This window comes from Euphorbia lathyris, chromosome 5 (assembly GCF_963576675.1).
Source record: "Euphorbia lathyris chromosome 5, ddEupLath1.1, whole genome shotgun sequence".
In the NCBI taxonomy this organism is placed as follows: Eukaryota; Viridiplantae; Streptophyta; class Magnoliopsida; order Malpighiales; family Euphorbiaceae; genus Euphorbia; species Euphorbia lathyris.
The window spans coordinates 56259242-56284316 of NC_088914.1; the positions used below are offsets into that span (position 1 = coordinate 56259242).

At 34.6% G+C, this 25075-nt stretch overlaps 1 protein-coding gene across 1 annotated transcript; it reads left to right on the plus strand.

Moving 5' to 3' along the window:
• The first annotated feature begins 20482 nt into the window (after positions 1–20482).
• On the plus strand, positions 20483–24066 carry LOC136229992 (phosphopantothenoylcysteine decarboxylase subunit VHS3). Its single transcript, XM_066018892.1, has 3 exons — positions 20483–20694; positions 21267–21432; positions 23380–24066. Exons 2-3 carry the CDS (start codon positions 21322–21324, stop codon positions 23833–23835), a joined length of 567 nt encoding a protein of 188 aa, XP_065874964.1. The 5' UTR covers positions 20483–20694; positions 21267–21321; the 3' UTR covers positions 23836–24066.
• Positions 24067–25075: the final 1009 nt, after the last annotated feature.

Genomic DNA, 25075 nt, shown 5'->3' on the forward strand with positions numbered 1-25075 from the left:
TTGTTCTGATCAGATTCTGAGAAGGTGCATCCCAGATAATGAAGTGGATTCGGTGCTAACATTTTGCCATACCGAAGCTCGTGGAGGACATTTTGGTCCTAAGAGGACCGCTCGTAAGATATTAGAATGTGGTTTGTATTGGCCTAACTTGTTTAGAGATTCTTTCATATTTTGTAAGTCTTGTGCTAACTGTCAAAAAGCAGGAAACTTAGGACGTAGGGATCAAATGCCACTCAATTCCATCCTACCATGTGAAATTTTCGACGTGTGGGGTATCGACTTCATGGGGCCATTCCCCAATTCGTTTGGAAATTTTTACATATTACTTGCTGTGGATTACATTTCTAAGTGGGTGGAAGCCAAGGCTACTCATGCTGATGATGCCCATACAGTGGTTAAATTTGTTCAAAGTAATATTTTTTGCAGGTTTGGCACGCCTCGAGTACTGATAAGCGATAGGGGGACTCACTTCTGCAACAAGGTTTTATCTAACCTATTGAAGAAATATGGAGTACATCATCGCCTATCCACCGCCTACCATCCTCAGACAAATGGGCAAGCCGAAACTTCCAACAGAGAGCTGAAGTCCATTCTTAGAAAAACGGTGAATTTCACTCGGAAAGATTGGAGTGTCAAGCTTGAAGACGCTCTATGGGCTTACAGGACAGTGTACAAGACTCCCATCGGAATGTCTCCGTTCCGTTTGGTCTATGGAAAAGCATGCCACTTGCCGGTGGAGCTCGAGCACAGAGCCTTGTGGGCAATTAAACAGTGCAACATGAACATTGATGGAGGTGGAGAACACAGGAAGTTACAATTGCAGGAACTCGAGGAGCTAAGGAATGAAGCTTACGAGAGCTCAAGGATTTACAAGTTGAAAACAAAGAAATTCCACGACAACATGATAGTCCGGAAACAATTTCAGATAGGACAAAAAGTGCTCCTATTCCATTCGCGTTTGAAACTATTTCCTAGGAAATTGAAGTCGCGTTGGATCGGGCCTTTCTTGGTTACTAACATTTTCTCTCATGGTGCAGTGGAAATTCAAAGTTTAGAGAATGGGAAAGTGCAAAAAGTGAATGGCCATCGTCTAAAGCCATTTTATGAGAATATCCCGCTCGACAGTGGAGAAATTGTGGAGCTACATGCTCCTGAGAATGAGTCTTGAGGCTTGAAATACGTCTAGCCATAGACGCTAACTAGAGGCGCTATTGGGAGGCAGCCCAGTTTTAGTCTTGCCCAAGACTAGTGTTCACAATTGCATTTTCATTTGATTTATTTTATTTTTATTTTATTTGCAATAACTAACTTAACTAACATCATCTTCTCCAAAGGCTTTAATTGTTGAGTTTTGATTTTCAGGTGTGAAGGAAAGAAAACAATGGAGGAATAAAAGCCCAAGAGAATAAGTTATGGGGTTAATGGAAGCCCAAGAGTGTTCGGTATGAAAATTAGATAAGTGAAGGGTAAAAAAAGAAAAAAAAAACCAAAATAAAACCAAGGCTTTAACCTACCACCTCCACTTTCTTCCTTTCTTTCACGCCGCCTCACTCCCTCACTTATTCGACCCACCCCCTCTCTTCCTATCTCTCAAACCCTCATCACCTCGCCAACTCCAATTCCAGCACCGCCTCACTCTCTTGCTCCAATTTCTTTTAATCCCTTCACCAACTCCCACGCTGCTACTCACCCCCCTTTCTAGAATTCCTCCAACTTTCCAATTCCAAAAATCCACCAACCCACCACCGCCACTTTCTTTCCTTCACTAATTTCATTTGATCACCACCTCACATACTCACCACTCACTCCATACCTCCATCCAATATTCATTTATTTATTTTCTTTCCCTTTCGCCCCGTATATTTTCGTTCCTACAAACCACAACAACCTTCAACCGGCAACGAACAATGGTCGTCGCCACTTCGGACACAGCATCACCGCCAGCACCATTGCAAGCAAATAAACAATCTGATTCAATAGTTCAGCGGAAACGCCGCACCTTACCAATGTCAATCACGGCTCTGTTAGACACACCGCCACTACAGGCAGAAACTCCAGTCGTACCATGTAGCCGTACAACAGCTCCACTAGCCAGATGGGTCACTCGGTCTCTCCAACGAGTAACTGAGAAACGCAAAGGTAAACAAATAATGAATCCTAATTTCGGCACTTCAAGCTGTGAGCCGACTCCCGATTCTGAAGATGAGGAACACTCAGATGCCTCTAAAATACAAAAGAAACAAAAGCGCACACGAGTAGGTGGCGGCAGGAGTACCTATGCACCCCCTACGGCTCCATTCACCACTAATCTGCAGTTTGCGGATTCCATCCATCAGGCAAGGTACGTGTTTCTGAAAAATAAACCCATTGAAAGTGCACGTTGCATATTTGATGTTACTCTAATTCAGTTAGGTTTGAAATCTGATGTGGATAAGTTGATTGACGGCTAGGGTTGGGAGAAATTATTTGCATTAAATCACCCCGTCTTTGATGAGTTAGTGCATGAATTTTATAGTACGTATGATTTTGATGACGGTGGTTTTCTTTGTTGAACCAACACCATGATTTATCCATCACTGAATTCAATATTGCTTTAGGTTTAGTATCTAGGGAGTCTTCTGAGTCGAGTGACTATTTTGAGATGTACTGTGATTACCCTCCTAATTTTGATGCTGCTGAGATTTACAAATCTCTAACTATTGAGGGAGCTCAACCTTTTGTCCCTGCCAGGTCTAAGTCTCACGACTTTGTAATTCCGGCAGTTCGATTGATCCACCGGTTTTTAGCGTATAATTATTCCGCAAGGAATAAGGATACGACTACTGTGTCAAAGGCTGAATTGTTCTTTTTATGGTGTATGACATTAGGCAAAAAGGTCAACATTGGGTATTGGTTAGCTTCCAAGTTTAAGACGTTGGTGAATAAGCCTAAATCGTTATATTTAGGCTATTTGATCACTTCTTTAGCAGTTAGTCTTTGTGACTTTGATGTAGACCTTACTGACATGCATAGAGCTTGCACTACCATTCCTCTGAATATTAATGCTTTGCATGACATGCACTTGGTACGTCGAGAAGGTCGTTCTTTTGTTTTTGTGGATGCAGGTAAGCTATCAACTTACAAGGAGTGTCTGCCTCGGTACACTAAGGAACAAGCTGCCAGAACGACAGCCGTTCCTAATTCCCTCTTCGAAGAGGCAATCAACCTTATGGGACTGTAGCTAAACGTATTAGGCAAAATTATAACCACCATTGCTGAAGAAAACAGACAATTTCAAAGCAACTAGGAACGCCTTCTCAACCAAGTGAATGAGATGAGGGCCAATCAGGAGGCATATTTCGCCCACATGGGCTTCACTCCACCTTTCCCTCATCAGAAATAAGGCACGAGGGGCAGTAAGCATACTTTTTCCTTCTCCGTTTATTCATTTTTCTCATGTTTGCTGCCCTTCGCCCCTAATTATGTGATTTCCGCACCGAGACAGTGCGAGGAGAAAGTGGGGGAGGGGTTTTTGATATAGAATTGTGTTTTGTTTGTTTGTTTTGATTTTGTCTAACTTTCATGGAGATATACTGTTACATTGCCTCATTTTATGCATGTTCTTTCTAGAATTTCTGTCTATTTTTGTCTGCAATAGTGTGGGGTGTCTACCCTTTGTTTTGTCCCTAGAAATAACAATGCCAGCTCTCAGTTTTGCACTCGGTTGAAACTAGGTTGCCAACTTAGTAGTGAAACCCCTAAGTCTTGTTTTGAGTAAAGCTGTCGATTTCAAAAGGCCAGGGTTGCACAATTGTCTTGAGCATGCATATGAACCACTTGACTAATTTCCCATTACATGACAGGCGTTTTGAATGAAACAACACCAACTTCACCCTAATTTTTGGAAAGATTTTGAGCCTAAATGCAAGAACAAAACATTACACTTTGTTCTATATTTTTCTGAGTGTTGTCCAATTCTAGTTTGGAATTCTAGAACTTGCCATGTTATGCATTTCGAGACCACACTGATGTATTCAAGTGTTAAAAATGATAAGGGCAGTAGGTTTCTTTTCTTAGCCATTTCAAATAAAATTCGAACCCTTAGTCTTGCTCAAGACTAACAAAAAGAACAGTACCAGCCCTTAGTTAGCCACATTTAAGCCTTTTCCCATTCTTGACATACCCCTGTTCAAATCCCTTGGCCAGGGATGTTCTAGCCATCAGAGTCTGTACATTCTCTCGCCTATTTATGTGTTTAGTTGTTGCTTTAAGCAATCTCCATATTCGAATTAACCACAAGCTCATCAAAGTATGAGGATTTAACACAAGCCTTTTGCTTATATGTGGTTGTGCTTCAAAAGGTGTCTAGATGGACGTTAGCTTGGAAAGTAGTAGCTTTCTTATTCTAGTTTCCAATATTATCTTAAAAAAAAGCCTCAAAGAAAAAAAAAGAGAAAAAGAAAAAAAATCAGAGGCACAAAAAAAAACAGAAGCAAAAAGAAAAAAAAATGTTTCGTTAACTTATTCATTTCAGTATGTCTATAGTTGTTTAAGTTTGTCTTAAACATTCATTCATTCTGAAGTTTAAGAATTGTGAGTCATTTGTAAATAATCGTGTCTTGATTTTCATTTTTGGCCATTTCCATTTTCATCAATTACCCTTCTCCTTCATTTCCTTTCCAAACCTTACCCCCAGCCAACGTTACACCCTGTTTTACGTCCATTTGATTTAGTGTCTTGAATTCATACTAAGTGGTGGAGATTTAATATATTGGCAAGCTTATGGTAATTTCATTCTAGGTTGTGATTTGACTGATTTCTTGAAATTAATTATAGCCTAAACACTTGAGTGCAATGAGCGATTTCCGTGAGGGTGTTGTTGATTTTAATTCATACCTTATGTACATGGTCAAAAGCTTGTTTGCTGAGATTTTTCAAGTGGTTACATTGTATGTTTAAACATGAATAATGTCTTGGCTTTGAGAGTTCATGGCTGATAATCTTTACATTATGAGGGGGGATCGGAAAAGGTTGGTAAACACGAAATCATAAGAGTAAAAAGCTGTTGACATGATTTGATATGCTTAGGCACAAGCATTAGGTAAGTGTGGGGTGTTTTGATAAGTGTCCAATTCAACGTTCAAATGTCCACTTTAGTGCTAGGTTATTTAATTAATTTAGTGTTATTTCGGATATTATTGCTTGTTTTGGTATGGTTTGTCTCCACAGGACTCAAATGATTAAAAAGAGCAGAATTGGACTTAATTTGAAGAAACTTTGGACTTGAAACGAAATTGGAGTTAGTCTTGCCCACGATGAGCTGAATCAAAGGAGCTGAAACGAACTGGAGTTAGTCTTGCCCAAGACTAAGACCTCCGAACTTATGATGTTTAGATTGATCAGGACTCTTTCCTACTCAAAGAAGAAGGCAGAAAATAAGGGATATGAGAAGATTAGAAAAGATTTGTGATTGGGAAAGATATTATTTTGTTAGCTAATTTTTAGGGATATATTTTCTCTACAAAACATTAGGTTTGAGATTAGATTATATCTCTCTCTCTTTTCTCAGACTTGGACGTACATTTTCTATCGTTCTTCATCCTGGAAAAAATACAAACACTTATTTTGTTCTTTATGGCTATTCATAGCTAAACCCTTTATTTCGGTTAAGGGATAATTCAAAGGCAGGAATCTTCAAGTATTGTGAGATCGTTTCTCTTCTAGTATTTTCTCTTTATTCATATCATTTGTTTATTCACTGCGTTTAGGGATCTTATCTCAATTGTTAGTTTGCTTTTGAATGATAAGGCCGATTGTTCATTTGATTAAACTGGCATATAGCTGTCGGATTAAATTAGATAATCAACGAGTCATTGTTTAGTTAAATCTGAGTTAGTAGCAATTGATGCTATAAAGTTGAAATCTAGATCGTATTTGGGGATAATCAGGTCGACAAACTGAGAACTCTCCGTGTGACATTAATACATCTATTTCCGACTTTATCACATCAAGTGAATGAGTAATTAAGTTTCTGAACCGATATCGCTGAGAATCGGTTGGCTTAGATTAGGTTCCTCTAATTCATAACGCTGTTAATGGGTTGAATCTTAACCGCTGAGGTAAGGTTATTCGTTAATTAGGAATTAACTATAGTCTTACTTGGTTAATTCATTATTTAGGAAGAATATACCAAACTAATCTGATATGCAATTTAGAAGAAACATCATTTCTGTCAATGATCAAGACTAGTCGAATTCCTTGCCTGAGAATCCCTTAGCTAAAATTCTAATTAATCATTTTATTCAATTTCAACTCAACTCTATTACTTTTGTTAATTTAGCAATCAACTATTCCAGTTCCCCCTTTTTCACTTTTTATTTATTTGTCTGGTTATATTTACAAATTAGATCAGTATTAGTCCTTTGGGTACGACCTTCGCTTACCCTTGTGCAAGCCTAAGGGCTGTGAAGTTATATTTTATTTTTGGTGGATTCGACAACCGTCAAGCTCCCACCCATCCCCATTCTTATTTATAAATAAGCAATGGTCATGAAGGGACTTTGTGAACCCAAAATCGAGAAGTTTAGTTGATATCTTTTTATGCCACTGCCTACCAGCCTGCTTGAGGTTGTATAAATATTTGATTGAGTACATACCTTTCCCTTAGGGCATTTATCATATCTTTCTGATGGAGTCAGAAACATATCCTCCTCTAGTTATCCATGTAGGTAAGCATTGGTTACATCTAATTGATGTATGGTCCACCCTTTGGTAGCAACAACTGCAAACATTAACCTTATTTTGACACTCTTGGCAACTGGACTGAATGATTCATGGAAATCAATTCCATGTGTTTGATTATACCATTTGGCACCAATCTTGCTTTGAACCTTTTTACCTTTCCATTTGCCTTGAATTTTTTCTTGAACACCCATCTTCAAGTAATAGGCTTCTTTCTGTTGAGGAATTTCCGCAAGTGCACGGTTTCCTTGTAGTAATAAAAGATATCGATCCCACGAGGAACAAAGTTATTAATCACTATCACTTTTATCTGTTTCTTTCAAAAACTTGTTAAGGAATTTCTACAAGTGCACGGTTTCCTTGTAGTAATAAAAGATATTAATCCCACGAGGAACAAAGTTATTACTCATTATCACTTTTATCTGTTTCTTTTGTTTACAGTAAATCTGAATTTAGATGGATTAAAACATCTGATTCTAATAAACTAAACTAAACTATAGTAAACTAAGAACAACTTTAACAAATAAATTCTTTTTATAGAAATGAAATGGAATGAAATAGATGTGCTTAAAGTATGTTTGAATAAATATTTATTTTGACATTACAGGCTAAGTTAATTATAGTTTCCAATTTACTCTCTCGACACAAATCAGGGTCTTTTATAAGTTCATATGAAGCATTAATTCCTAGTTCTCATATAGAGAATTGATTTCACTGTCATATGAAATTACAAGTATACATATTAACATATGACAAACATTCAATAAACTTGATCTCTCTAGCGAATACCGAATGATCAATTCCTTATGATCTTAGTTAGGATCAATCTCTCAATTTGTTTCCTAACTTAAGAATATCAATATATGAAAAGACTGAAAACATTCATATACGGAAACTCTGTAATGGAATTTATGTAGTAATGAAGAACATTTGAATATTCATTTGATTGAAAAATTGTAATTCATAAACACCAACATAACACTAAACATAAGTGTAGAGATTCAAGAAAGAAAGAATGAAGTTAAAGGGAAGGATGATCTCTCTATCCTTTACATGTAGTCTTCTTCTTCTTCCTTGATATCTCTCTTCCAAAATTTACTTGTAATTCATGAGTTGCTCTCTAATTTCTCTGTAATATTTCTCAGATGCGTTTCTCTGTATCTTTCTCAGATGTGTTTCTCTGTATCTTTCTCAGATGTTTTTCTCTATGTTTGGCTTCTTTAAATAAGGAAATTAAAGCACCCCTTCATTGGGACATGTCTTTTCAGGACACCTTTATAGAAGGACATGTCTTTTGGGGATGAGAAGATGCAACTTTTGGGGTGAAGCCTTCTAAAATATTTCTGGAATAATATGACCTTAGAATCTGGGAAGGAAATTGTTTGTTGCAGCATCTGTGAATTTATACAAAATCTGGAAATTGCGCGCTCGCGCAATCGGGAATTTAAGCTTTTCTTCATAAGTTTAGCTCCTTTGCGAATTTAGGGGCAATTTTATCATAAATCATCTTAAGTACCTGAAAGGTAGAATAAAATACGTAATGAAGATATAATACTTGAATTTATTAATGAATACTTGGATTATTTAATAAAACACAATATTAAGGTACTTAAAATATGAACTTTTTAGGTTCATATCACTTTCTTTTAGGAAGGTCTGTGAATTCCTAGGTTGTATTAGCCTCAAGAGCATTTAATTCAGCTTCCATGGCCTCTATCCACCTTTGATCATTTTTAGCTTCTTGGTAACTCTTAGTTTCTGAGTCTATAGAAACATTTGCCACAAAATCTACATTAATAGAAGAAACATATTTAGTAGGTAAAGAAGTGCAAGCATGAGCACATAATATTTTAGCTAGGTAGAAGCCTGGACTGATAGAGTGGATTTTTTTCTTATTGAAGGAACTATATCCTTTTGTAGTTCAGTTGAAATAATAGGTTGCTTTGTAGAAACTGTTTAATCTATATAAGTTGTTTGATCTGAGAAAACTGTTGGGGAAAAAAAGGTGTTGTTTCTGTTTGTGTTGAGTTAATGATTATATCCTTTAGAGTAGAATTTAGTTGTATAGAATCTACAACTGAAGTAAAAGGAAAAATGACTTCATGAAAAACCACATCTCTAGAGACTGTGATTTTCCCGGTTTGTATATCTAACACTTTGTATCCCTTATGTCCTGATAAAAGCCCTATGAATACAGTTGGATAAGTCGAATATCAAATTTGTTTTTTTGAGGAAGTACATTAGTATAGTGATGCGCCCTCATATGATGCTCAAAAGCTCACTAAGGGATAAGTTTACCCCGTTGTTATCAAGTAATAAATCTAAAAAAGTCCAGGTATCGAATCCATATGATTTATACCGTAATTACCGGACTACTCAGTTCTCGATCGTTGTTTAGGCGGTGATAAGTTGATTTGAGGTTATTTTTATACTAATCTACTCCTAAGTTGATCGAAAATACTTAAAAATCCCTAGGAACGAAATGGCAATGGTACGATAAAATAAGTATTCAACTAATATTCAGATATAATTATGATTGAATCAATATTGTATAAACATTCAATGACTGAACTAGCTTATCTTATGATGGTACTTAGCACACTATTCCTTTATTACAGGGCGTAACTAACTCTAAGGGCTAAAAAATTTGGGTTTGTTACTATGGTGTTGTCAATACCCACAATCTTCGGTATGGATGACCGAATGAGACTCATGCAAACATAATAATTAAAGAACTCACAAACATGGAAATGAAATTGAATTGAATTGACTTTATATTAAAGATGGCAAAAAATGTCGCAATCTTATAACCAATTTGAAATTCATAAAGAGATCTCACTAATTGACAAGAATTAAAGGGGAAAGATTGCCTTTTGAAAGCTTGTTGACTCGAGCGGTTGTCTTCTCGAACTTGGAGGTGACAAGAACTTGAGAACTTGTGGTATGGTGGTAGATGGGGCTTTATAGATAATAGTGGCACAATGTAGGAAGTTCATATGTATCTCAAGGTGGAAGGAGATTTACAATAATAATTCTGGATGCCTTGAAATGAATATCCAAGGCCTTTAAATAGGCAAAAATTAAATCATCTTCTACCAAATTCAAATATTTGCAGTAGCTAAAATATCTTTGAGGAGATTACTATTTCAAAATGCAGAAGGATGAGTAAAAAAGGAGCAGGTTGGACTGCCAGCTTATCGAGCTAGCCTTTAATGGTGAAAGGGTCTTTTCCTATTTGCCAACTCGTCGAATTGGCTAATTATGGCTAACTGGGGATGGTCATGTGGGCCAGCTCAGTCAACTCCTTAATCTTCAGTCAGTCAACTCCTTCAGAGATGCCCGGTCTCCTAGTGATTGAGACTTTAGAGGCCCTATATGATATGAGGGGTTATGGTCCCTAACCTTTGGAAGGGATTGTGACTTTTCAAGTGGAAATTAATAATAAAAAAAAACTCAAGATGGGAATGCAAATCCTAAATCCATTAAGCAACGAGATACAAGAAACCTACAAGAATGTGTTTTCTTAGAGACCCACATACATTGAAGGTGTTCTCATTGAGCACATGTCACATCAACTCAAATTTGAACCGAAAAAGGTGCTAGTGCATCAAAAGTGGCGAAATCACACCAAAGACAAGTAAGAGGCAATAAAAAAAGAAATAAAAAAGTTGTTAGACACGGGTTTTATCCGATAAGTTCATTATCCGAAGTGGATTTCAATGTGGTCCTCGTGAAGAAACCCATTGGGGCTTACATCATATGCATTGACTTCACATATCTCAACAAACCATGCCCTCTGCCTAACATAGACATACTTGTCGATCAAAAGGTGGGACATCAGATCTTGTCTGTTATATCACATAATCTCTATGCACAAGGAAGATGTAGAGGAGATAACCTTCATTACACATTTTTTGGACTAAATAATGTGAGGGAAACTTATGAATGGTTGCTCAAAAAAATGTTCGAAGAGCAACCAAGCAAGACCATGTAGATGTAGGTGTATGTTGATGACATGGTAGTTATAAGGGCTTGCACCGAAAACCACTTGGAAGGCATTGAATAAGCTCTTGATATCGTCCGATAATATCATATGAAGCTTAACCCCTAAAAAATACATTTTCGAAATAAGCTCAGTTTTGTAGTTTCAAAGAAGGGCATTGAGCCTATCCCCGATAAAGTAATGATGATAATGATCAACCTTAGGGGAGTTCCCATAGGCAGCTGCCTAGGGCCAGTTTAAGGGGGTCTGAAAATTTCTTTTTATATATATATAAATTATAAAAACTTTCGTTTATTTGATGATCTGATTGTGAGATTGGAGTTGGAGAAGACAATGACAATTTAATTGTATATTTATAAACAAAAACATTTACTTGATCTTGTGTATACTGAATTAAAAAAAAAATGTGTATTGTTTTCTGTAAAAGAAAAACAATGGGGTCTTAATCTAAATTTTAATTAGAATAACTTTTGTACTAACTTTTTAAATTTTATATATATATATATATATATATATATATATTAGGAGAGTTAGTTTATTCTTTTGTACTAATATATCCTTTTTCATCTTCATATGGATTAACTTATTTTGCTAGATTTTTTTGAAAACAAATTTGCTAGATTATTAATTAAAAAACAAGTTATTAAAAAATTATATTTACCAATTAAAATTGATTTGAGTGATTAAGGATCCCAAGTCGTTTAAATTAGAATCGAGTTCGAGTTCGAGCTCGAGCGTACGCAGAAAACTTTAATTGGGAGAGAATTCATCTAAAATATGTCTAACAAGTCTTGAACCGAGAAATCAAACAAACTATAAAAAAAATTATATTGTTTAGTATAGTATCACATGACCTCCCATTAATGTACATATTTTTTAATTTATATAATTTTTTTAATTAAATTTAGAAATTGTTGATTAATTGTAAAAAAAATCAATTCGTAATTGGTTGTACTATTTGGCAAGCTCTTATCTATACCCAGGGGCGGAGACAGGGAGGGGCCCGGGCCCCTTCAGCCGCCTGTTAAGCCCAAAATATACCTAAAATATCATTAATATTTACGTCAGTTTTGTCATGAAATCGTACTAATTATATCTATTTAGAGTACTTTTACGTCTATATATGTTTTTTTGATGCAAGGTACTTAATTATTTGGTCAAGTCCAAATAGGAGCTAAAACGGATCAAAAACGAAGGAAAAACCCTAAGTTACGAGCCAAAAGTACGAGAAAATCAGCGCACCGATACGAGGAGACGGGAACGAGGAGAGACCGGGAAATACAACCCATGTGGCGACCGAGATTCCCATATCTCGGTCGCGACACGCTAAATCGAGGCACGCAAGTCAAAGTCATTCTAAGGAAAAATATGCTCCCCAGGTCGCGACTGAGATTTCAGAATCTTGGTACGACCAGCAATCAATTCAGCACTGATTTCACATGTCAGAAATTTAAGAAACGCGTCTGTTCGGGTGGATAGAAATATCTCTTCACAGCGGACACGACCCTTCAAACACGACTCTTCAACATCTATAAATAAAGAGTTGATTTCAGAGTTCAAAGTGTTGGTTAATTAAGTTTTAGAGAGAGCAGATATATTGTTGAGATTTTGATTCAGAAGTGAGTCAGACGATTAGTTTTCAATTCTGTAATGCAAACTTGTTGTACACAAGATTGTTCTTAGATTATTACAAACATAGTAGCGATTAAGTTTAGATTAAGAGTTGTTCGAAGACAAGTTCACATTCTAATAGTAGATCGGACAATCTCTATTCCGAAGATTCAGCGAGAAGAACTAACAGCTGAAGCGTCCCAAGGTCTGACAAACCTACAAAGTTTGAGGAAAGGATTGACAACCCGGAACTCAAATTAGTTAAAATGCTATCCATGTTTATTCTTCTCTGTTAACTTGTGAAGATTCACAATTCTATAATAAAACGTTTACTTTATTCAATATATTCTTCTGTTGTTACTTTGATGTTACCTTCGAAGTAAGGTTCTGGTGTTTTCATTAAAACGTATTAAATTTCATATAATTACAAGGAAACTTAGTTGAACACTTGAAAGAATTAGTTTTTAGGGAAGATATGATCGTTGAGTTTGCTTATCGGATATAAAATACCAATTTGATTAAGGTAGAAATCTGCTCCGATCCAGAGAGATTTCTACGGTTCAAGGTCTGTTAATTGAACAAATTTATGATTTATTACATGTTCATAATCTTACCAAAGTTAAAGTTGTTTTCTTTGCTTAATGCGAATAAGTTTTATACTTTTCTTACTTTAAACACAAAAGTTTCTGTCTCTGATCAAATCTCAGACATAATTGTATTCTAAATTTCAACATATATTTCTCATCTGATTCTGAACAATTCAATCCAATTCAATTAAACGAATTTCTATAATATAAACCTAAAGACGTAATTTAAATTGTATTAAAATAAGTTTTCGTGAAAAAGCGTTCCATGTGGGATCGATATCTTTTTATTACTACAAACAAAACCGTGCACTTGCGGAAATCTCTCAACACCGCCGGAACCACCATGGTCACAAGTAGTTTCGGCCCCCTAATATTAGTCTATATAGATTTTACATAGTGATATTTCATTGTTTAAAGGTACATGAGATGTTTAAAAACATTTGTCTGTTTTTGAAAGGTCATATGTTCAATTCCCTCCAACCTCAATTTATTTTAGAAAATGTTTATTTATTTAAATTTTATTTTTCAATAATTATAAAACTATTTTACCATTATTCATTTATTTATTTATTTTCATAACACTTTTGAAAATTTTTTTATGTTTTTTCCATTAAAAAATTAATTTCTATGATAAAAAAATAAATTAATTTCTTATTTTTGAGACTCAAACAACTTAATTTCTAAACTAAATTTTAAAATTTTAAAACTAAAAATAAAAAAATGTAAAAATGTTATAATTTTTTTTAGAAACTAGTATTAAACTAATAAAAAAATTTAAATATATCTCATTACGTGTTAAACTTGTCCAAAATTCAAAATTTCAATATTTTGAACCTATTAGGTACTCCCTAAATCCAAATTTCTAATTTTTTTTTATGTTTGTTAGGCCTTTCTAATTCCAAATTTCTAAGTTTTTTGACCTGTTAGGCCTCCATATATCCAAATTTTTAAAATTTTTTTGGCCTTTTAGGCCTCCTTAAATCCAAATTATTAATTTTTTTTGGCTTGTTAGGCCATTTGAAATCAATTTTTTTATTTTTTTTACATGTTAGGACTATTAAACGAAATCTAGCTTAATTTTGAGAAATTATACATTAATACTTAAAATTGGTTCTTGACCATTCAAATTATAACACATATATATATATATATATATATATATATATATATAATTAAGCAAGTTCGATTTAGTAAAAAAATAATAATTCCCGAGCACACGTGTAAAATCAAGCCCCCAACCGAGTAATCATATATTCGCCGATGTCTATACCTCTTCTACTTGTTGAATTTGATTCAAATATTTTAACTGCTTGTTATACACATGAGACATTTATTTTGGTATAGAATATTCTATTATTTTTTATTTCGATATAGAATGTATTCGATTATTTATTGATCTTCGACAAATTTTTAAGGGTAAAGTATAAAAATACTCCAAATAGTGACAGTCAAAAGCAATTGAACTCATAACATCTAAAATGTGTAAACTTACCCTTAACTTTTAAAAGTTCGACCACTTTTAAGCTATTACTAACGAAGCACTCTATGAAGTAATGAATCACATATTCTCCATTCCACTCGTGTCATATTATAGGTTGGAGTAAAATTGATCTAGCTTATAAACGTTTAAGGTATATTGCTTTTTGATTATCAATGTTAAGGGTATTTTTGCACATTACTCTTTTTTTTATATGTAGAGTTCTTTATCAATTACTACAATTATTATTGCTAACATTATGACGGGTAAAAAAAAATATGAATCGAGAATTTTGAAAAGGAAGAAAAGAGATTTGTCAAAAATAAAATAAAAATTAGAGTGCACCTAGCCTAGGGCTTTCAAATTACTGGAGTCGAGCCTGCATGCAGCCACCTAAAGCTCTACACAAGGTTCAAAAGCTTAATGGGAAACTTATAACACTAGGAAGATTCATTTGTGCTCGGTGCAACATTACTTTCCCTTCAATAAACTCCTAAAAAGCATCCCTTCCGGTGGGACAACAAGTATCAAAAGGCTTTTGAAGGCATAGAAAAGTTCCTACTTGACCCATCTCCATAGTGCATTAAAAGAGGGCGAGTTTTTCGAACTTTACTTCATAGTGGTGGAAGAAGTTGGGGCGGTTGCCCCAATAAGAATGAGGGGAACTCAAATTTTCCCCATCTACTATTCGAGCAAGGTGTTGATTGGGGGCATAGTTAATATATTCCCTAATCGAGAAATCCCAGCTGGCAATATTACACACAACCACTCTTCTTTGCCCATATTTCCAATCTCATGTAGTAGTAATTCATACTAACCTTCCCTTGAGAAAGGTGATACAAAGGCCTGAGGTGTTTGAATGAGTCATAAAATGGGTTGTGTGCATGTCCCAATTTGATATTCGTTTTCTACCCTTGAACTTCCATAAAGGTTCAAGTCTAACATACTTCATCATTGAGTTCACCCCGAGCCACGAAGTGCGCCAGTTGAGAAGACCCTTTTAGTGGAAGAATGACACATGTTCATTGACATCTCCTTGAGTCAAGCGAGCTCGGGGGTAGGAATACTTCTAACTAGGCCAAACCAATTCCATCTTAGTCTAGCCATCCGCTTAAACTTTGCGGCAACAAATAAGCAAGCATAATACGAAGCCCCTCTAATGGGCCTTAGATTGGCATTATCTGAGGTACGAAGACACAATATGTACAAATTTTATTCTAGTTGTCAATCACATCGGTTGTATGTACAAAGTCAAACACCTGGTCCTCACGGAGTATAAGCCCAAATGTTGCTCAAATTGCCAAAACATTATTTGTTTGTAAATTTGAACAAATTGAAATGAATTGAATTTAGTTCTATCAAAATTAAGGTTTTCGGACATTGTTGAGAGATTTAATTTGAATAGCATGTATCAATTCAATAATATTTTATACTTTTCTTTTTACTAAATTCTTAAGTATTATTTTGTTTAATTAAAGGCTTAATACATAATTACACCCTCAAACTTGGCACATTTGTTCCCTTGGCACCCTGAACTTTCATATTTGCCTATCACACATCTATACTTGCTTATTTTGAACCTCCTACACACCCAATTGCAGTACATTAATTATTCTAAACCTATGTGACTTCTACGCGCGGCTGATGTGAGAATTAACAAATAACACAGTGACACGTGGAGGAGCTATTGCCACATCAAAAAAAAAAATTAGGGATAAAGGGAAATTAGGTATTTATTTTCTCTGGGTTCTTCTTCTTTCCCGCACAAAGCAAATATCCTGAACACAACATATCCCAAATCAAGGCACAAAAACTCAACCATTATGCAGTTTTTATAAACATATTCTAAACACAATAGCATATACCAAATCAAGGAAAAAGAAAATTCAAGTTCTTCATTGTTTTCTTCTCTAGCTGTATAATTGCATCTTTCTCCTTCACACATATCATCATTAATCTACAAGAAAAAAATTAAATCGCTTCAGATTGAAAGCATGTCTAATTTCGCCAAAATTAGAAATTGATCAAAACTAAAATGGTTATGAACCCTAATTTCCCCAAATTTGCCATCATCCTTCCAAATAGAAGCTTGATAGAGTAGAAGAACCAATTTAAAAAACAAAATTGAAGAAGACAGAACTTGATTAAATTAGTGGAGGAAAATAAGATAGTGAAGGCAAGAAAGTACAAGAACAGTGAGAATGATGAAGATGAGGAAGTAGAGGGGTAGTATTATCTTTCACGCGCTTGTATTTTTCTGCACATCACGCATATGCCATGTCACCTATATAGTGTGTTTATCATTAATTTTATGTGTAAGAGGTTCAATTTAGGTAAGTATAAGTGTGTGATAGGCAAATATGAAAGTTCAGGGTGCCAAGGGAACAAACCTGTCAAGTTTGAGGGTGTAATTATGTATTAAGCCTTTAATTAAATATAAAACTATTTATATAAAACCACTATTTTTTAAATTTTTTTATGTATTAATAAAGATGCACTTATCGGAATTGATTGAGTGTACGGAGTATGGAGCCAATGAAAGTATTTGGCTACTCCCTGCTGATAAATTAAGTGATTTCTTCTCAGCATCTCGACTTGATTGGATCAGCAATAATGTCAATGAACAAAGAAGAGTAAATGACATAGGCTGGTCAAGTATATTTTCATTTGCAATTTGGAAGTGGCGAAATGATCGTGTGTTCGGCAGAAATATTGTAAGAGGTGAGAAAGTAGAGATGATACTTGCTACTATCTTTGAGTTTCATAAGGCAATCCTGATGGGTTTAAATAACCGAACTAGCATAAAGACAGAGCAATGGATCAAATGGTACCCACCAGAACCGTTGTGGATTAAAATCAACACTAACGGAACCAGTAAAGGAAGTAACGGCATAACAGCAGCTGGGGGTCTCATACGGGATCACTGCGGCGCCTGGTGTGGGGGATTTGTAGTGAATTTGGAAAGATGCTCAGCTTTCACCTTTGAGCTTTGGGGACTCCTTCATGGATTACTGTTGGCATGGGAAAAAGGATATCGGAAAGTAATTATGGAGGTCGATTCACGAGACGTAATTCAGGCTATGGATGAGGGTGTTGAGGTTTATCACCCGCAAGCGTGGCTGCTTCAGAAATGTCATGCGATTAGGGATAGGGAATGAGATGTTGTTTTTTCCCATATTTATCGTGAAGGCAATCAAGCTGCCGACTGGATGACAAATTTCGCAGGATCATATTCTTTGGGTTATCACGAGTGTGATGTGCCTCCTGTAGGCCTCCAGGATATTCTTAACGGGGATCGTGATGGACGATCCATGAAAAAGAATAGTTTTTTCTTTTCAATTTTTTATGTTTGTTTCTGGGCTATGCCCTCCTATTTACCAAAAAAAAGTTATAACATGTATATATTACAATTTTTTAAGAGGTGATTAAGAATATAATATATTAACCACTGATTTATAATAAAAGATTTATTTATAATCTTATTGATAACTATAAATATTTATCCATTTGCGCAAAGTTATATATTTCGATTAGCAATTTACCATTTCAATATAAATTATTAAAAAAAATAATCATAAAACATCAATATACTTATTTATTATTTTATACAAATATAGCTATTGAAGTCATCTAAGTTTTACTGCATAACTAGTAAAATCTAGTTAAACAAAATAATCAGCTAATTCTCTTCAAAAAAAAGAAAAATAATCAGCTAATTGTTAATAATGAATGGGTCAACTTCGAATTAAATAAGTGGATTTGCATTTAATAAAAATAAGTAATAAAAGAAATATTATCTGGAGTAGAATCCAAATAAACATCCACTTGGGTACATTACGAAGCATAAGAAAAAAAATATCTTAGTGTTCTTTTTATTATCTTAAAAATATAAAAATTGGTAGTTTGGACCCATAAGCTTTTTAACCAAAAATAAATAGGTTTAAGTTATAGTTCTGTGGGTTAATACATAATTTGACCATATATTTATCCGTTTTAACACATATACTCATATATCAAATAAATACATAACTATATTCTTATATTTTTCAAATAACACCAAAAATATCTTAATCTAACAAACTAATATATGACACTAACGGTACAACACTTGAAGACCCATCTTCTCCATCACCATCCACTCAGAATTTAACACCTGTCACTTAAAAAAAAGGTCATTCTTCTCCATCACCATCCTTCTCCATCCACGACTTATCTTTATCTAGCTCCATCTTTACAGTTGTGATTCACGTTTTTACTCCATCGGGCTTCATCCATGGCCGCCGACATCTCCGCCACCGTCTGCTGCTCGTCACCATTTTCTATTTCTAACCACAAATTCTTGCCAAGCTCCTTACATGATATATCTTCTGATGCTAGAATTTTTTTCAGATCAATCAAATCACAATCACAAATTCTCAAAATTCAATCAAAATTAAGAACCCCACAAGCTTGTGACAATAAACTCAAAAGCTTCAATTCTGATAACCCCAAAAAGAAATCACGCAATTGAATAATCCAAATGACAATAAACTCAGAAAAGACCGCTATTCTCCTTGCGGTCCTAGAAAAGCACAAATCAAGGAAAAAATGAAAAGACAACCACCAAAGGAACTCGACGGTTAATACCCAATAGGTGAAATTAGAGAACTCAAAAAATTGAATACAAAAGATAATTAGATACGAAAGGCAACTCAAAAAGGAAAATGATCAGATAGACCTACACAGTTCCAAAAGACAAGCATATACTTCCAAATCCATTCCCCATAGTTACTCTGACTACTCATTTTCGATTCTTGTTACTTCTTAGTTCATTCTCCGCCAGAAATTAAAATCATGAATCAAAGAGAAAGAGAGAGAAAACAATGCACAAAAACCCCTCAATCGTCGGGATTGCTGCTCCGTTCACCGGAGCCAACTCCAAGGAGGGGATGAGAAACGTGTGGATGCTGTAGATATGAGTAAGGGGGAAGAATGAGTGGACAATGGAAGGAACGAAGATGGGTTTAAGAATATCCGAGATAGTGATGTTTATGAGAATGATGTCGAACGTCGTTTATGCCAAATAAGCAGGTTTGTTAGATTATGATATAATTACAGGTTTATGGAAAGTTCAGATATAGTTTTGTGAGTTTATTTGATATAAGGACATATCTATTTGATGTAAGGTATATCCGTGATACAGTAGTGCTCACTTGGACCCTGAATGACCAAATGAATTTGGTTATTCACCGTTAGATCTAGGTTTGTTAGAAACCTAGGGTGGAGATTTAAGTCTTAGAACGTTTTAAATCTCCACCCTAGGTTTCTAACAAGCCTAGATTTAACGGTGAATAACCAAATTCATTTGATCATACAGAGTCCAGGTGAGCATTACTAATCCACGATAATACAGGGGATAAATATATGTATTAACCCTAGTTTTGTTAAACCAAATTCTAAGGTTTCGTAACCCTACTATGGTTATATTACAACTTCAACCAAAAGGGTTGACCCTTTATTAGTTTTTCTTTTTTGTCTCATAATATCATATTTTCATTTTAACTACTCCCTCTTTGTTTTTTCATATATCTTTTGAAGTCTTCCATTACTATTGTTAAAATATTATTTATTTATTTTTACCATAATTTTTTTTGAAAAATAAAAATATTATTAATTTAGTTTTTTTTCGAAAAGATTATTAATTTAGTTTTAAAACTCTATTTTCATGACAAAAATTTCTTTTTTCTTTTTTTTTTTGGTAAGACAAAAATTTCTTTTTTCTTAATACAAGCTAATAGCTATATCATTATTATCTACAAAAAAAATAGCTATATCATTATTCACATTAATATAAATTTGTTCTGATATAAATAAGCTGCATTATTTTTAATAATAAATTAAATTTTTTGATGCAAAAATTAATTACTTATAGAAAAAGGAATAACTAGGGGTAGTAAAATCATTTAATAACTTATTTCTGATATCATTAAATTTTCTTAAAGAAAGAAAATAGAAAATCATGTTTGTCGTTTACTTAGCTGGTTCGGGCAGTTTAAGCCCACCTTCTTCTTTTTATACTGAGAGTGACTCTGCCCGTCCTGCCCGGATACCTGACTGAGAAATTACGGGCAGTCCCCAAACCAGTTCTCTCTCCATTCCTCTCTCTATGATATTTTTTCTATATCTTGCTATCTCTGTGTCTCTACGATCACGATCCAACGGTCCAGAATGAACGGAGCTTCTCTCAATTGTTTCTCCGGGTTTTAGAGCCTGAAACCTTCAGATCTGCCCTGTCTCTGCTCAGATCTCTGTTTCTGGTATGTTTTCTCTCCATGTTTATATTTCTTTTAGTTCTTAGCTTAGTACCAGTGTCTTTTTCTTCTTTTCACTTTCGTCCTTTGAATTTCATGTTTATTTTCGGTGAAAGTTTTGCTTATTTTGCTTCAATTCTCACTTTTCTTCAAGTGTTACGTTTTATTCTGCAAAAGGTTGCATTTTCTGCTCGACAATTCTGCATAATTTCGTCCATGAACTTGAGTTTTTTGTTTAGGGTTTCCTTTTTAATTTTTCATGTTTTGCTTCAAATATTGAACAAAAGGCAGTAATTAAAGAGAATAAATGCTAAATTTAGTTTAATTTTGATGAAGTCTCTGATAGTTCAGTTCTAAAAAGTCGTCTCCGGCGAGTTTTCCTTCACTGAAAGTTCTTTCTTGTCTTTATTCTCTTAAAATAACAACTCTTCTCAATCGTTCTTTTTTTCCAAAATTAAACTTTTAATTATTCGAACTTTTTTTCTCGATTTTTTGGGCATAGGCTCGTTCAGATCTAACGGCTAGTGAAGGTGCTACAGTTTATCTAACGGTGGTGACTCGTTATCTTGTTTGTGCAGGTTTTATTATCTGTTTCCTCCTTTCTATTTTATTTAATTTTTTGAGTCGCGGAAAATGGAAGGCTCGACAGTTGTGCTAAGTAGCATGGCGCTAACGTGCGCAGTGGAAGCAGCAGAAAGCCTTATTATCGTTTCGACTTTGGTCAAAGCTCAGCTTTTAGCACTGGTTAGTAAAAAATTTCACTATATATCTTCACATTCCCTGTAGTTCGTTTGATTTGATCCTGATTTCGTGTGAAATGCTCCTTTATCCCGGTTTTAACGTACGCCGGTCAAGAACTTTTCCTTTTCCCTGTATGTATAAATTAATTTTACTCTCTCTCTCTCGTCGGACCTTTTTTTCAGTTCGCCCTATTTTCACTATGGCGCATGCTAACGTGCACCATTATGATTTTTTGGTTGTCGTTATTCGTATTTTTCTTTATCACGGCCTTAACATGCGCCGTCTAATTATAGATTTTGTTTCCTTTTAGGATATCGCTAATGTGCGCAGGTAGTTGTTTTGAGTTAGATTCGGCCGGATTTTAAAGAGTATAAATTTAACCATAGTTGATAATGTAGTTTGAGTCCGGAGAGGAACACGTGTAAGCGGTGGAAATATATATCAAAATAAAAATCATACTTTGTCTTGTGTAAAGGTCAAGTCAAAAGAGAAAGATTGTTTCGGTTTCCGGGTTTTGTTATGCTTGCGGATATTCTTTTGTCCATGCCTTATATCCTACTAACACGTAATAAAAAATAAATAAATCTTTTACATAGATATTTCCTAAATTTAAAAGAAAAGAAAAATTGGAATTTGAATTTAGTTAGGCCTTGACTATTTCTGTCAGATTTGTCTCTTTTGTTTTTCACAAGAAACTTTCTAACAAGTGTTTCTATTTCCTTCTTTTTCTTTTTACAAAATAATTCTGATTTTTATATCTTCAATGGTTTATTCAATTCAAATCCACTAGCTCAAATTTGGAATGAATCATTTATTCATGTGATTTTGAATATCAAATCTAAAAAACCCCTGCATAAATTTGCTTGAGGTGTTTCAACTGAAGCCCTGACCACAATAATAATATTGTTTCATTACGTAACAGGAATTGCTCTTGTACTATAAATTATTACAGTAACTACTTTTTAATTTATTATCTATTGATTGATGTGATTATTAATTTCCTAATAAAAGTAGGTAATTGCTTTTTATAATTTGGGAATTGTTCTTTTTCTTTTTCTCTCCAAAACTTGATTAAATAAACGTTTGTTTAATTAATGTAACGATTCGATCTCAGAAGGGTTATTTAGCTTCAGTTTGTTTGTTGGAAAATATTAGATAATGAAATTTTTCTACATTTTTCAAAAGGTAAGAAGGAATGAAGTAGGGCTATAAAGCATTTTTGAACATTTTTTGCACTAATTTAATATTTTCTGTTAGACTTATTTTTTTTAAGCAAACAAATACCACAAATACCGAAAAAACAAGCAGAAAACAAGCAAACAAACGGAACAGTAGAATGATTTAGTTACCCTATACTGAAATCTTTGTAACTGATCCTACCAAGTTCCCACTTGACAAATCAGGAAAAGAAAGATGCTTGAGATGGTCGTTAGATGATAAAATATAAATGCTCCACGCCCGAAAGTGGTTGGGTTGGGCCATGCATATCTTTTCAGTGAACAGAATGCCATGATTCCTTTCCTGTTGTGGCGGCAGCATATTCCTCTCGCACATAGGCATAGCCCATTTCGCCCTTTGCTATTTTACCAGTAAAGAATCTTGGCCTACCTGTTCTTCTTCACTTCACTCAGATAAATTATACTAATGGAGCCTTTTTTATTTGTTAAAATCTCATGTACCTGAGGGACAATTTTTATTTTCCTGCTTCTAATCTAAAACAAACCCTTCTTCATGCTTTCTGTGGAATCAATTTAAGATCAAGGAAAATTCTTATCTAAACCATGTCCATGTCTATATAATAGAGTGAACCATTAAACAAGATGACATACTATTATTCACTTGCAGTTATACGCAACTGGTTAGGTTCAAATTAATATGTTAAATAACATATTGAATCTGAGTGAATGATTGATTTGGTCTTGTGGGCAACATCTTATAAATTGGTTTCAGGATGCCATTGGATTGTTGCTGACTAACAAACCCAAAATGAAAGGGGATGACGTGCAAAGCCAGGTCAAGCCAGTTGATGCAGGTGGAGATGATGATGATGAAGATGACGATGATGGTGATGATGATGATGAAGGGGATGGTGGATTCGGAGAAGGTGAAGAGGAATTGTCATCTGAAGATGGAGCAGACCACAGCGACAATCCCAACAACAACAAGAGCAACTCGAAGAAAGCTCCACCTCCAGCTGGTGGAGCGGAGGAAAATGGAGAGGAGGAAGATGATGATGACGATGATGGTGAAGATCAAGACGATGATGACGATGATGATGATGACGACGACGACGACGATGATGGCGGGGAAGAAGATGAGGAGGAGGTCGAAGAAGGAGAGAACGAAGAAGAAGAGGAGGATGAAGATGAGGAAGCCCTTCAACCTCCAAAGAAGAGAAAGAAGTGAAGTAGAGAAATGGTAGAAAAAGCCTCCTTAGAATTCAAATACTGTTTATGTGACTTGTTACTAAACATTTATGAATGAATGATACTTTAGGAGGAGGCATATGTTTAGGATAATGATATTATTATGCATAATTATTATTATGTTGTTTTACATGTGATTTAGAGTATTGTAGAACTGTGAGCTGCGGCAATGATTAATTCAAGAAATGTGATGTTAGCAACATTTAATCTCTCTCTTCTCTTGTATAGATAGAAATGTGATGAAAGGCATCTCTAAACAGTAGCGATGAGGTAAATTGGGCAACAATTCAATAACAACTTTGAATATATTGGTGAGTTTTGATTTCACAGTGAAAGGAATAAACCTTAGGGAAAGGTGGTGGTGATTTGTCAATGGATGATTGTGACCTTTTGTAAAAAACTTATTCTGGATTTGAGAATCCATCGTCATCATCATCTTATCTTCTTCTTCTACTGTACATTCTTAAAAAGGGATCTTGTAACTATGTCAGTCCAATTCTCTCCCTCAAATCTACTTTCAAACTCAAAGTTCCACAAGACTAAAACACTACTTTCAGTTGTATATTTAAGCATCACATCTCAAAGGCATAGGTAACTGTTGGGCTAGCTCTAAGTATATGAATTTTTATAGGGACCAAAAGACTTAAGATTTCCTTGAGTCCTCTAGAGGGATACATTTAGTGTTCATGTTGTAAGTGTAATTTATAAAAAGGGTATTCACATTCTTGAGTATGTGACCCACTTTTATGAAATGACGAGGAACTATATGATGTTTGACCACTACACGTGCGTTGTCGTTAAGTTGGTGTGGATACTATTTTGTAGAGAATTTTTCGCTATTGATTTAATTAAAATTTTCAAAAATCATTTTTAATTCAATAATTAATTTATCAACATATATTTTATAAATTGCTTTCCATGTTCTCTTTGCAACTATAAATAGCTTCAATTTTTGCGCTTTTTCATAAACTGCTCCCACTTTCTTTAATCGCTTTCTTTGACCTAAAAATTGAACTGAGCAATTTTCTTGAATGTACGTATTAGATCGATTCTGAGTTGTACAATTCAGAATCGTATTTTCTTCTCTGAATGAGTTGTTTTATCTTGGAGGAGATCAATATTTCCGACTGCTTGCACAATTCAAATACAGTGTCTTTAAGAGCGTGACCTCGTTCGCGACTCATCCCATCCGGTAACTTTATTTTTTTCTCTGTTCATGC